Genomic DNA, 13640 nt, shown 5'->3' on the forward strand with positions numbered 1-13640 from the left:
AATACTCCATTTTGACAAAAACCTCTTAAGGCGACTAGAAAAAGAGTTCAGAAACATCTACAAGGATATATACATCAACAACTAGTCTGTTTCAAATAAACTATATAAGGATGAAGATAATTTTCAAAGTTCCTTTACCGCCCTGTTACTGAAATCGGAAAATGGTACCGAATGAGAAATGGGACCGAGATTGCTGTCCACTTTTGTTGGTTCACGAGATTTGAGATCGCGATTCACGAAAGTGGTATCAGAAAGTACACCAAATGAGAAATGAGACCGATACCGATACCACATTTTGTAGATTTTCAATGAAACCTTCCTCCATTTTACCAAGCTTTAAGAAAAGTAAAATTTTGTTTAGTACGAATAACTTGTAATACAGAGCCCATATAGGCCCAAAACGGAAAAAAAAAATGTTATACGGCCCAAGGATATATTTTGTTTTATAAAAATTCCTTGTAATTTTGTTTTTTTTATTTATAGTACTGTTGGGCTTGAAAGTACAAAAAATAAAAAAAATATTTGAGGTAGTAAAAGTGTTCAACATCTCAAGGATATATTTACTACGCCGCCTACATCATCAATTATTCCTTTTCGGATAAACTAAATAAGACTTAGCATAATTTTCCAAGTTTCGAACCGTCCTGATCCCAATATCGAAAAGTGGTAACAAATGAGAAATGAGATCGAGACCGGTGTCTACTTTTTTTTTATTCACGAGATCTGAGATTATGTTACCGGAAAATGCACCAAATGAGAAATGAGACCAATTCCACATTTTGTAGATTTTCAATGAAAAACCTTCCCTTTATTTTACACCAAGGTTTATGGGAAGTAAAAATTTGTTGGAGTAACTTGTAATATAGAGCCCATAAAGGCCCAAAAAAATAAAATTATAATATGATATGTCAAGTACAGCCCAACACCGGCCTAAATCCCCAATCTTTTCCCGCTATCTTTTACCTAATCCCTGTCTTGTTTTTTGGCGGCAAAAAGTTTCTTTCTTGAAAAATATCCTCATCATCTTCATCAATTGATTACAAAAAACTTACAATCAAAGGCTATGAATTCACGAGAGCTGAGTCTTATCTCTACGGCCGCCGTAGCCGGTGCGGTTTTTTCCGCAATCGCGATTCGGTTTTTAGTAAACCCTAAGAAGAGTTTAATTAATAGTAATTCAGAAGAACAAGTGTTGAAGAAGAAGAATTCATCTTGGAAAGATCCTTACGATCCCTCGAAACGAAATGGGTAATGTTATCACCTATAATAGTTATTATTCATCATTGAAATTGTTACCATTAGGAACTTGTTGATATTCTGGCAATCCCAACTAGACCAGGGGGGGGGGGGGGGGGGGGAATTTAGGTTGCGTTTAGTTGTAGAAATTGTTTACAAATTTTTCATTTCCAATTTATTAGAAAATGGAAGGTGTTTTCCATTTCTATAAAACAAAAATGAAAATAATAAGGTTGAGTTTGGTTGTGGAAAATATTTTCAAGTTTTCCATTTCTAAGTTTTTTTTTTTTTTAAGTGAAATGGGTTTTTCATTTCTGGAAAATAAATAATGGTGTTTTCCTTTATTTAGAAAACTCTGATATAGGAATGCAGTGAGTCTGTGCTTGAAGATTGGCTTACACTCAGACTGTGATTTCTATTGATCATCTTCTTTCCTTGGAAAATTTTTCTAGAATAGCAAGAGGTGTTTTCTAACAAGGGGTCTAAATATTTTTGTGAACCCGGTCTTGGGCCCGCCTCTACAAGCGGTCCAATGTGACTGTGTAAGTGTGCCTTAAGCCATCACGTGAGAGGTAAATCAAGTTCCCTTAGCGGCTCTCTCGAATAACGGGCAAACCATTTGTTCCACTTTATCAAAGACATGATACTTCGTTTTTCAGAAACCATGAGGCTACACATGCTAGTTAAGTAAATACAAATATTGACATATAAGTCAAAACACAATATGTCCATGTATTTGTTTCTAATGAGACTAGGATAGACAACTTATTATATGTTGAGTCTCATCAAATGTTGTTAGGCCAAAGTCCCTTTATAGCTGGGTTAATTGAAATTAAAGTTGGAACAATTTCAAGTGCTTTTTATATAGCATAAATCAGACTACCATTCTAGTTGGATACCGATAACAGGACTAATTATTAATAGGAGTACGCCAAATTGTTTACGGCCTGTAGTCCCATCACACCATTAAAGATTGTAACTTTTTCGAATTGTTTAACATTTCGTGGACAGAGCAGACCTGTGGCATGAGATACCCCTACCTTCAATGTAGTATTGTTCATTACAAATCTTCTCATAAATTTGCTTCTCTCCGGGAATTATCATACAAGAACATTGACAAATGGTGTCAATTTTAATGCAGATACTTATCATGGGATGACTATTTTATGGCTATTGCATTTCTATCAGCTGAGAGATCCAAGGACCCTAATAGGCAGGTTGTTTTTTTTGCCCTTGATGTGTCAAAGTTTGTTTAGTTTAAATTGTTTACAGCATTTTCTATCTTAAATGTTTCTCCATTGGCGCCCAGTTCACCTGCTTGCGTTAATTTAATAGCTTTTTACATAAATTGACAAACAATGCATATTTTGTCGTATTGCTTTTTCAGTCTAATGTAGTCACTTTCTTGACTGCTTTGAGTCGGTTATCATTTTAACAATATTGTTTGTTGTCGCTTTGTTGGTCTGTGAGGCTGTTTCTAATTTCGCACTATTATTTAATGTAGGTTGGGGCATGCTTAGTTAGTCAAGATGATATTATACTCGGTAAGAATTTATGGATAAACCAAGTTTATATATATATTTATGTAATATAAGTATTTCTTGAGAAATGTTATGTACCAATATATGCAAATAAATTGCTTGTACTATCTTACCTTAATTGCAAGAATTTGATCTATGTTGCTGCTTTCGACAAGAAAAACCATACTTTAGTTTATGTTGATTAAGTTAGAACAAAACTTTAGAGATATGCAAGATATATGGAGGGGCTTTGGTCAACATTTTACTTGTAATTTTCCCTTATTTTGACATCTATATTTTTGATATAAACAGGCATTGGCTACAATGGGTTTCCACGTGGTTGTTCTGATGACAAACTTCCATGGTCGAAAGTTAGTATCGTCTAAACTTAGTTTTTGCTAAGATCCATTATTAATTAATTCTTTCTAATCTTCTTGGCCCCTTTCAGAAATCCAAAAATGGTGATCCTCTGGAGACAAAATATCCGTATGTGCTTTATTTACTTTCTTACAAACTCTTTGGCTACATGTGTCTCACTTGCATATGTTTGCAGTCACTACATTATATATTTGTCAACATTTGTACAAATACTGCCAATCTTGATCCAACCAGGCTACTGTTGATTTTAATATCAATTGTCAGAGTACCAAAATGTAAATTCAGTTTTGTTAACATTGTGCCAGGTGTGCTAGTCAGTATAAGTGGAAATCTGGGGAGAGTGGGCTTCAAAATATATCAAAATGAACAAAGTTTAGGATGTGACAAAATAGATTGGTTCTGGTTGGGTTGATCTTTCAATACTTTTAGCCCATTATATATTATACAGTAATACAATTTCATTATGATTAGGGACTATTATATGAGTAATGAGTTTTTTTTGTTAAAAGTAAAGCAATGGAAGACTTTGTGCATGCTTTGGGAGGCTTTAAACAGTTCAATCTGTTGCCTTTTAGCTATTTTTTAAGATTAACTCATATGACACGTATCAATAACATAATGAAAATTCTCATGTAAGTTGGCTGAACTTGCCACCGCTAGATTATGATGCTAATGTGGGTCACTGATATGCTTAAAAACCATGATCAATGTGTATCGTTTATGCCTCAGTAATTTGGTAATAAAAGAACCTGTGCAAGTACAAATTACGTCACCATTTATCTGTTTCTTTACATGTTTAGACTCTGCACAAATCAAATTTTTTATACTATGTATAAGTTGTTAAGTTCATTAACTCTGAATTTTATCTTGGCAATATACATGTCTATACTTTTGTTATGACTGAGTTTTTTAATTTTCCAGTTATGTTTGCCATGCTGAAGTCAATTGCATCTTGAACAAGAATCATGCATCTGCTGCAGGGCAGGTTTGTCCAACTCTTTTGTGAATCTGTAACTTTTATTCTTTCAGTGTTATCTTGTATATGTGTCTGGCTGTATAATTTGTGTCTCTGTCTACTGAGCATAAGGCAGTAGTGAGTATATTTTTAGCCTTTTAGGTAGCAATCCGGTGGTGATTTTAATCCATTTTCTTTTGTATATGCTGAATAGGGTTAAGTATCATCTGTATGAGTGTTTGGGCATTTAGGATATGGGTCTAATGGGTCAAAAGTTGCCCGAAGTGTATCTCTATAAGTACTTTAAATCCTCCTAAAATTCTTAAATATTTAGATCTGTAACTGAAGTATTGTATTTTTGGTATAGTAATACTTGAAATGTTTTAGTCACTTGTCAGTTGTTACTGCAATTTTTATCAAGACATTCTTTCTTTCATATAACCGTGCAGAAGCTCTATGTAACAATGTTCCCTTGCAATGAGTGCGCAAAAGTTATCATTCAGGTGAACCTGAAGCCCTTCCCTGATATATTTCATCCTCCTACGTGTGGTACATTTAGTGGTGACAGTTTTGACCCACTTAGTTATGAAAGGGTCGATTCGGCTACTTTTCTTTTTTATCTCCTTGGGTCAAACTGCTAATATATTATATATAGTATGTATAATACCTTAAAAGGCTATGGATCAAGCAGTTGGAGCCACCAAGAACCTTTTAAATGAATAAAACCTTCTAAATTGTTTATTAAATAAATGATATTATCATTTAAGTAAAATATCATTTGTAATCACAAATGATGTGGACTGTCAAATGACACTACTTATTTATGTACAAGTAAAAGTGTTTGGAAAAAAAGTGTTTTGGATCAACTCTAAATCTGTTTTGGCCCATATGGCCATATCAAAGTTGTTTGTTTTGATCCATTACCCAACCTTCGCATATTGACACCTGTAGTCTTGATCGATATGATGGCTAAACTTTTATATCACAGTCCGGGGTTTCAGAAGTTATATATTTCGTGGAAAAGAGTTTGGAGCACTCTGATGTTATTTACGTTGCTTCTCACAAGCTTCTATCAATGGCAGGCGTAAAAGTAAGTTATACATAATGTTTTTTCATCTGAAGCTATGTTTCCCAATACCATTTTTGTTTATGTCGTGGACTTATCCGGTGTTTGGATGTGCGTGCTGAAATTAATTACATGATGTTTGATAAGATCTGGATCAGATAATTAGCTGTAATGATATCGATTGCAGATGATGGTGTTTGGATATACTTCTGACTCATGAGATAAGATGTTGAGTGTCTGGTATATATGTATTTGTAAGAAACTATTATATAAACCACAAAATTGTGGGAAGACATCTATATTTGGATTGAGATCCTCTATTATTAAAGTGGGGAAAGGTGGCTCAAGATAGATTTAAACAGGGTGAATAGGTATTCTCTTAGTTGACCGTTAGATAACAGTTCTACTGTTGTGGCAGATATGGGACACAAGTTTGATCAATAATTAGTTAGATGTACTAATATCTAAATCTGATTAATGAGGTTTGTAGTCTTAATAGTCTAATTATTAGTGTATAACATGAAAGCAATCCTTGAATGGTTTCACTTGGTTATTATTAGCAAGCAATAAACATTAAAAATTGTACTTTACCAGTCTCATTGTCACTTTGTGAAAACAAAAAGAATTGTACTGACATTTTGTTCTTTGATTTGAAGGTTAGAAGACATCAGCCAAGAATGAATCAGATTTTACTCAGTTTTCACGAGAATTAAAACCTAATTTCCTGTGTTCATTTTCAAGAAGCCGATGTGCTCTTCTGACTGACCAACTCGGCTCAAGTAATATTCTTTAAATCTGAGGTATCTTTCAAACGTGTCGTAAGTGTTTCTTCTTTTTCCGAATCAACAACCAAGTTCCTGACTGTTCTCTATCTGTTATCGGGGTCATGGGTTTGTAATAGACTTGTAGGGAAGAAACAATATTTTACTGGCGTCACTCGTAGAACGAATGATATATATATATATAGACACACACACACACACACATATTTATAAGGGTATATATATTGGCTTAAAAGTAGAAAGTTTCTTAAAACGCATCCATGGCATGCTCTAGACCCGTACGCACATCTCGAATGGTTCCAAACCCTTTGCTTGAAATTGGGTCGCCCACTTGAATGGACCCCGTGCTATTCACACCTTATTATGATTTTAATGCGAAATGTTGAACTGAAGTGTATCAGAATACAACTTAAGTTGCATCATACTAATATAACTTGAGTTGTACTAGGATACAACTTAAGTTGCATCATAGTGATACAACTTTAAAAAATATCAAAGTTCTTATTGGACACATGTCATTTTTTAAAATTATGTTTGTTAATAAAAACCAAACTTTTTGGTTCAGCTTTTCGGTTTTCCAACTACTGAACCAAACGGAACTGTACATGCCCCTACATTACATGTTAGGAACTACATTTGCCATTTTTAGCTTTTCATATTTTTAAAACCTGTAGATATTTTCATATAGATTTAGAAACTTTAGAAACTATTACAAAGTTATAAAGCAAATTTTCTATGCCATCTCGTAAACTCCAAGTAGGCTTAAAACAATTGCAAACTAGATGAACACTGAGAACACAACTATAACCTTATTAGCTATTTTTTGTGCGATCCTGGTTGCAATGCTCAAACAGTTGACACCATAAGAAACATCGATGTTTAACGTGGTTTGTTTTCTCCAAAGGCCAAGTCTGAGCTACCTGGTTAAGCTTCCCATTCATTAGTAGAGTATGAAACTAATGGGACATCGTAAAGATCAGATTGCTCGACTTCTAGCACTAAGCTCCGAGTCTCTTCACATATTTGCTGCTGAATCCAATGGTGAGGTAACTTCCTCATGCCTTCTAGCTCCACCGCTACTTCTTTCATTGTAGGTCTGTCACGGCCTTTTGAAGTAAGACATCTCTTTACCAGATTACCTATCGCTTGTAACTGCTCAAGAGTCCCTTCACGTAAGAGTCTTGGTTCAACAATTTCAAATAAGCGGTTTTCCTCAACTGAATTGACAAAGTATGTGGCTAAGTTCTTTTCAGTATTGGTCCTGTCAACACCAATGGGCTTTTTCCCGGTTATGAGTTCTGTAAGGACCACTCCAAAGCTATAAACGTCGCTTTTTTCTGTTAGTTGACTTGTATTGAAGTATTCTGGGTCCAAATACCCAAGCGTACCTTGAATAAGTGTGGTCACTTGATCGTGATCTAATGGGACTAATCTTGATGCACCAAAATCTGAAATTTTGGCCGTGTAGTTTTCATCTATTAGTATGTTGGTTGACTTGACATCCCTATGGATGATTGGCATAATAGTTTCTGAATGAAGGTATGCAAGTGCACCAGCAGCTTCAATAGCTACCCTCAATCGATTATCCCAAGATAACCAACCTATTCCGCCGGATTTATGGTGAAGATGATGGAAAAGAGTGTTGTTGGAGATGAATTCATAAACTAGTACAGGGACTTCCTCTTCCAAGCAACACCCCAAAAGCTTGACCACATTTCGATGGATGACTTGGGTAACTATCATAATTTCATTGATGAATTGCTCTGCTTGGCCACCATCATCCACCAGTTTAGATTTCTTTATCGCAACTAAACGTCCATCACATAAAACTCCTTTGTACACTACGCCATATGCACCTCGTCCAATAACTTGGTCTTGAGAGTAATTATTTGTGGCTTTTCGCAGTTGTTGAGTGCTAAACAAAGCTATTACCTCATGAGAACCTCCCTGTGAATTGAGCTTTTGTTTTAATAACACACCCCCGTTTTGCTCAAAGAACTTTTCTCGGAGCTTCGATAGCTTCCTTCTTCTTCTACCAAAGAAAAGTACCATTCCTAATGATATTCCAAAGAGGCCTAACACCATTGCTACATATGAATTGAAAATGAAAAACACTTAGAAAGCGTGATCATTGAGTCGGTTTCAGGGAACATACTTTTGATAACTAGCATCGTTGAAGATCAATTTTCAAACAACTAGCAAAGGCGTCTTCAATATTTTAAAGAGTTTTTATTTGCCTTAAACCATTATGTACATTTCAGGTGCTTTTTTATTTCCAACTAGGTCATTAAATGATCATGTGTTTGTAAACAGAATGACCTAGATGAGATAAGTTGACAAATTTAAATGACCTAGTAGGGAATACAAAAGTTTGAAGAACAACTTGAAAAGTACTTAGAAGTTTTAGTGAAAGATATACTTAAATATATATATATATATATATATATATATATATATATATATATATATATATATGATACTAATGTATTGAAAATGAAAAACACTTAAATTATTATTAGTTAATAATATTACTCTATTTATAATGGCTTTAATTACTCTTGATTCTTGAGACACCTCTAGCTACATGCATGGTAGATTAGCAGATATACATATTTTCATACTTTTATGAGAATATTACCTATAACGAATATGGTCCAAGAAAACTTAGAAGCTTTAGAAGAAGCTTCCACAGCTTGACAATCATTCTGTGTTGTTGCATTACCAACAGTTCCCGGTTGACAAGTACAATTATAGCTCCCTAGAGTATTATTGCAAATACCATAACAAGGGTATGTTCCTGGATCTGCACACTCGTTGATGTCTGAAAAGAAATGGAGCTTGTCATGCACAACACAACCAAATTTTACTTGTGAGCAAGAACTCAATTTGAGAGACATATTCCATGAACACTTTCCGGGTTAGATTTCTCTCTCTCTCTCTCTCTCTCTCTCTCTCTCTCTATAATATAAGGCTATCAGAAACAAGACGTTAATTTGCCCTTTTCACCCGCGAAAACGTCCCAAAACGCCCCAGGACGCCCCACACATTGCCCCAATGGGGCGTTCTGGAGAAAAGAGGGTAGCGTGAGAATTTGGACGCCACTTCTAGAGAGAGAAAGGAGGGATCCCACCCGCCACTTTTCCACCATCTTTTACTTTTCCGCATTTTTTTAATTATTTTATTTATATAATAGTATATAAGTAATTAAATTGTGGGTCCCTATAAGAAACCCTAAAGGAAAGTCTTGCTCCCACAAAAAGTAAGAAACACCCTTTGTTGATTGTACTGCCACGTGTTGCGAGATGCCCCTATGAGAAGCCCTAAAGGAAAGTCTTGCTTCGGATAGTCTAAGAGGTAATCCTTTAGCGCTTATGTGACCCTATATTTTAGTCTTGTGCCACGTAGGATTTTATTCTATGTGACATATTTTGGTCCCACTAATCTACATGATATTTCATATTCTATGGGTCTCCATGGCTCCGCTTATCTTAGAGATGTAGCCAAAACTGTCGTAAGGTAAGCACTGGTCACCCGGCACATTTTGACGACGTGTTTGTGATGCTACCGGAGAATATAGGTGACGTTAGCCGTGAGTTTACCGTTGTTCTACGTCATTAAAAATTTTTTAACAGTCTTCTTAACTTATTATATATCAATTTTAATCTAAAGATTATTTAGAAGCAATGAATAAACTAAAAGTTTCTATAAGTAAAAATATATACACTTAATAGGAGTTAATGAATTACAAAATTTACGGTATTAATATGAAGTCTTTTATATGCACTTTAATAGGTGGCTAGTGGTTAATTCAGGGATGGACTTCTGTTACAAAATACGAGAACAATTTTTTTTATGCATCCTAACGAGAGTCCCTAGAGCTGTAGTTAGTATTTTCCTTTTTTATCTCACACATTCTAAAGTACGGTCAGCTTCTCATAAGTTCCAGTGAATTTTGTCCCAATTTATGAATCTGATATTATGTTCCTTAAATTGGTGAAATGATAAAGAAATTTAAATGAATGGAGAATTAATTGATGCATAATATGTAAGCATAAGTTTTCCCCGCTGATTTAAACCAAGAAACTTACCTTGGCAGCCTTGATCAAGATACGGGTTACCCTCGTAGCCTTTGTCGCATTTACATCGATAGCCACCACCATCTACATCATAGCACTGACTGTTCTCTTTGCATTCCGTAGCCTGAGTACAATTTTGGTCGCGTCTGATAACCCAATCGATCACAACTTGAACAGCCGCATTGGCTCTCTTGTATAAGCCTGAAGTACTAGATAAATCACTGGCACCAAGAAACTTAAAAGTGCCTACGTCACCAAGGAACGCATAGCCACAGTTATTGATGGACCAAATATCCATGTGGTTCCTAAACGAGTTGAGTGTAACATTGTAATATTTGAGACCTTTTCTTATAGATGTCTGACAACAGCCTTCCCCAGAACAACGCCCATCCAGTACACGCACTGGTCCACTGCATATTCCAATACAACCGCTGGAATAGTCGTCATCTACCCCTGTGATCAAAGCATAATCATCGCACCCAATGACCGTGAATGTATTCTTCTCAGAGAAAGTGTATGGCTCTAACGCTAAGTTAGTCCAATAATTAAATTCATCAATTACAGTTCCATTATTCGCGTAGCATTTATAGGTAACTCCAGTATTAATGCGCAACTCTGAATCCGAAATGTTGTATATTTCAATGTTGCTTGTGCTTGATTGTAGCAATAACTTAGGGGGGTTTTCGAGCGTGTCACAAATCAAGATGAATGTGTCGTCTAGGGAACAACCTGTATCATTGCCAATACCAAAAGGGTAAGGAACTGTAACATCCCCGCACTTGGATGAACAGTTGGGTTTTGATATGTTGCTCATACTACTTGAGTTGGAACCTCGAAGAGTTACTAAAGATCTTGTTGTAAAAGGTAAAGTAAAGAGACACATGATAATTAAAAGCATGTTTCTCCTTTCTATGTAGCTTGTTTATGAGGGGTTATTTTTTTCCCCTTTCTTTTGTGTGTGTGTGTTTCTGTTCTCATAGCAATATATAGAGTGGCTGCAGACAAGTAGTATACCCACAACATTCAAAGGTGATGTAAACGTATGAGGTCTTTTCTATTCGAGTTACACTGATAGATTCAAACCCGAGACCTTGATCTTATTAGAACAACAAAAGGCTAATCACTATGCCACGTGACGTTTGTATATCTTCCTAATTCATCATCCTAAAAATCCTATGATGACGTTTGGAAAGATAGATTAATAAGTGGATTTTTAATCTAATATATTAGAAAGATAAACTATGTTCGTTTAGTTGTTAACTTGTTATACAGATCTATTTTTAAAAAAAAACTTTGATAGGTACTGATACTGCTATTGCTGTTTTGCGTTGACTGGACATCAACTTCTGTTATGGTTCAATAACTTTGGGTTTGACCGTTTAATCGTTTGGAATCTTTCAAAAAGCACTTTTCGTTATCCTGTTGTCTATTACAGTAGAATTTATGTGAAAGATTTTGCATTGTTAACCCAGATCAATTGATTTTTTCCTTAGTATTAAGTGTGTTAGACTGTTTAGGATTTATGGGCCAGAGTTTAACTTTACGTTTGAGCACTCTCATATTTTCTTTGACTTTTTTCAAGGGGTTACTTCACCACAAATCCCTGTTTTTTTTTTATTAGTTTTCATTTTCTAAAAATTCAATATGACTTATTAAGTTGGGGTTAATTTAAGTCGGAGAGGTTTAGACATCCCAATATTTTCTGCTTGTTTGTTCACTTCATGGCTTCATGGAGAGAATTCTGCTCATATTTTTGGATACTGCCTATTTGCGTTGGAACTTGATACTCTTATGGCAAAATGGTTTAACATGGACATTCCAGATGACCCGCCTTTAGTTATTTTGAATGGATCAGAGATAGTTTGTAATCTTGTATCCTAAAACGTTCAAGTAGGTGTTAGAGGCAACTTGCTTTGTTTGGTGGGAGTCATTATGGAAGTATACAAACCAAATTCTCTATATGGTAATGTGGAAATAGTCTTGTTGTATTCTATTCTATTGTGTCATTGCCTCTTGGTCGTTATATGTGTTCATCTTTTTTATCGTAATTTTTTTGTAATTTTTTTTTGTTTCATCTTCTTTCCAAGCTTTACTAATAACATTCATAGCCGTTAGAAAAGATTGTTTTAAAAGTAAAGGATACTTAATGCATATAAATATGTTAAACCTCCATAATTGGTGATTTGGACTACTTTTATATGAGTTATGACCGGATTCCCTCAAGTTGTCTAACATGACTAGTGCAACTCTTGGATGTTGGATTAAAATCAAGGATCTTTAAATTTTGACTTTTGATTTTCATCGAAAGGCCAAAATGTTTTCAACTTGATCTATCAAGTTGAAAACAACTTTATATAATCTCTTCCCATGACAACCCCTTTGTTGTCTAGTGGAGGAGACTCCTAATGCAAAAAGTTGTCACAAAACTTAATTTTCTAGTGCATAGTGCAAAGAGAGTCATCTAATTATTTGTTGAAGATTTGCTAACTAGTATACTGCATTTAAAAGTTAAATTATTAGATTGAATTAATAAGTATTAAATATACTTTTTGATGATTTAAAAAATACGGATTTCATTATATGCACCATGAGGCACTAGTTACAACTTCATGTCAAAGTTACAATTGAAACACATTAAATAACAAAAAATATCCAACATCCAAATCAATAAATTTACACACAAAAATTTTATACTAGAGTGCCAATTCTACTCAATGGCGGATCTAGGTTTTGAACTTACGTAGGTCCTAAATAAAAACTTGATGACTTAATTAAAACATAGAAAAAAAATGAAATTAGGTTCATCCCTATGAATGTAAAAAAAAGAAAAAAGTTCGGGATCCAACTTGCGAGCCAATAAGCCCCTAAAATAGTAATTTGTATGCTACAAATTAGATACATCACGAATACTCATAACAAATGAAGGAATTTTATTGAACAGAATTACGAAACCACGTCTAAAATTATCAATGTTTTCATTTCAAATGTGTAGATATAACAAACATTAATCAAAGTACCAACACGTACATACGTATGTTAAAATAAATGTAAAATCGTCTTTCACGATTTTTGGTTCTTATACCGACATTTACATATGTATGTATATATATATATATATATATATATATATATATATATAGGAAAGATAATTTGAAATCAACTAAAAAAAGTCTAAAAAAGGATCATTGATTTTCGTAAGTTACACACCACCATCATGATCTACTATGATATACAAGACTTTTTTGTAAAAACACTAAGACTTTCCGGCGACGGGCCCACAGAAAAATCATGTGTAAGTTAACTTACACATGATTTTAACTTACACATGATTTTTCTGTGGGTTCGTCGCCGGAAAGTCTTAGTGTTTTTACAAATATATATATATTTATACATATGTACCATATATTTATATGCAACGTACATTAATATATACATACCACCGTACGCCTACAACCCCATTCGGGATTCCACCCCCAATTTGGAGGGTCGTTGCCACTATCTCCGCCGTGAAGTGCAGCCATTTTAACCTACATCAGCCGTCCCAATTTATAAAATAACATAAAACAAACATAAAAGTCATAAAAAAGGTGCGACCTAAATTAACATATTTTGGACACAAAATTGTTT

General features: G+C 34.5%; 2 protein-coding genes across 2 annotated transcripts; one reads left to right on the forward strand and one right to left on the reverse strand.

The window, feature by feature from the left end:
• Positions 1-942: 942 nt before the first annotated feature.
• On the forward strand, positions 943-6091 carry LOC122608636 (deoxycytidylate deaminase). Its single transcript, XM_043781728.1, has 9 exons — positions 943-1248; positions 2378-2453; positions 2741-2780; positions 3069-3127; positions 3205-3242; positions 4056-4119; positions 4539-4592; positions 5078-5179; positions 5812-6091. The coding sequence occupies exons 1-9, from the start codon at positions 1064-1066 to the stop codon at positions 5866-5868; spliced, it is 675 nt and encodes a 224-aa protein (XP_043637663.1). The 5' UTR covers positions 943-1063; the 3' UTR covers positions 5869-6091.
• Positions 6092-6595: 504 nt separating this feature from the next.
• LOC122608084 (wall-associated receptor kinase 2-like) lies at positions 6596-11026 on the reverse strand. The gene is made up of 3 exons (XM_043781171.1): positions 10026-11026; positions 8576-8758; positions 6596-8024 (listed from the first exon to the last, which is right to left on the reverse strand). The coding sequence occupies exons 1-3, from the start codon at positions 10909-10911 to the stop codon at positions 6862-6864; spliced, it is 2232 nt and encodes a 743-aa protein (XP_043637106.1). The 5' UTR covers positions 10912-11026; the 3' UTR covers positions 6596-6861.
• Positions 11027-13640: the final 2614 nt, after the last annotated feature.

Source organism: Erigeron canadensis, chromosome 7, assembly GCF_010389155.1.
Source record: "Erigeron canadensis isolate Cc75 chromosome 7, C_canadensis_v1, whole genome shotgun sequence".
Taxonomy (NCBI): Eukaryota; Viridiplantae; Streptophyta; class Magnoliopsida; order Asterales; family Asteraceae; genus Erigeron; species Erigeron canadensis.

Bases quoted from the DNA above. Each gene is read 5' to 3' on its own strand.
- LOC122608636 (XM_043781728.1), top strand. From the start codon at position 1,064: ATGAATTCACGAGAGCTGAGTCTTATCTCTACGGCCGCCGTAGCCGGT. The intron at 2,454-2,740 runs GTTGTTTTTTTT...TATTTAATGTAG, and splicing joins CCAAGGACCCTAATAGGCAG to GTTGGGGCATGCTTAGTTAG. The intron at 3,128-3,204 runs GTTAGTATCGTC...GGCCCCTTTCAG, and splicing joins ACAAACTTCCATGGTCGAAA to AAATCCAAAAATGGTGATCC.
- LOC122608084 (XM_043781171.1), bottom strand. From the start codon at position 10,911: ATGCTTTTAATTATCATGTGTCTCTTTACTTTACCTTTTACAACAAGA. The intron at 8,759-10,025 runs GTAAGTTTCTTG...ATTTCTTTTCAG, and splicing joins TCTTGATCAAGGCTGCCAAG to ACATCAACGAGTGTGCAGAT. The intron at 8,025-8,575 runs GTAATATTCTCA...ATTCATATGTAG, and splicing joins TTGGACCATATTCGTTATAG to CAATGGTGTTAGGCCTCTTT.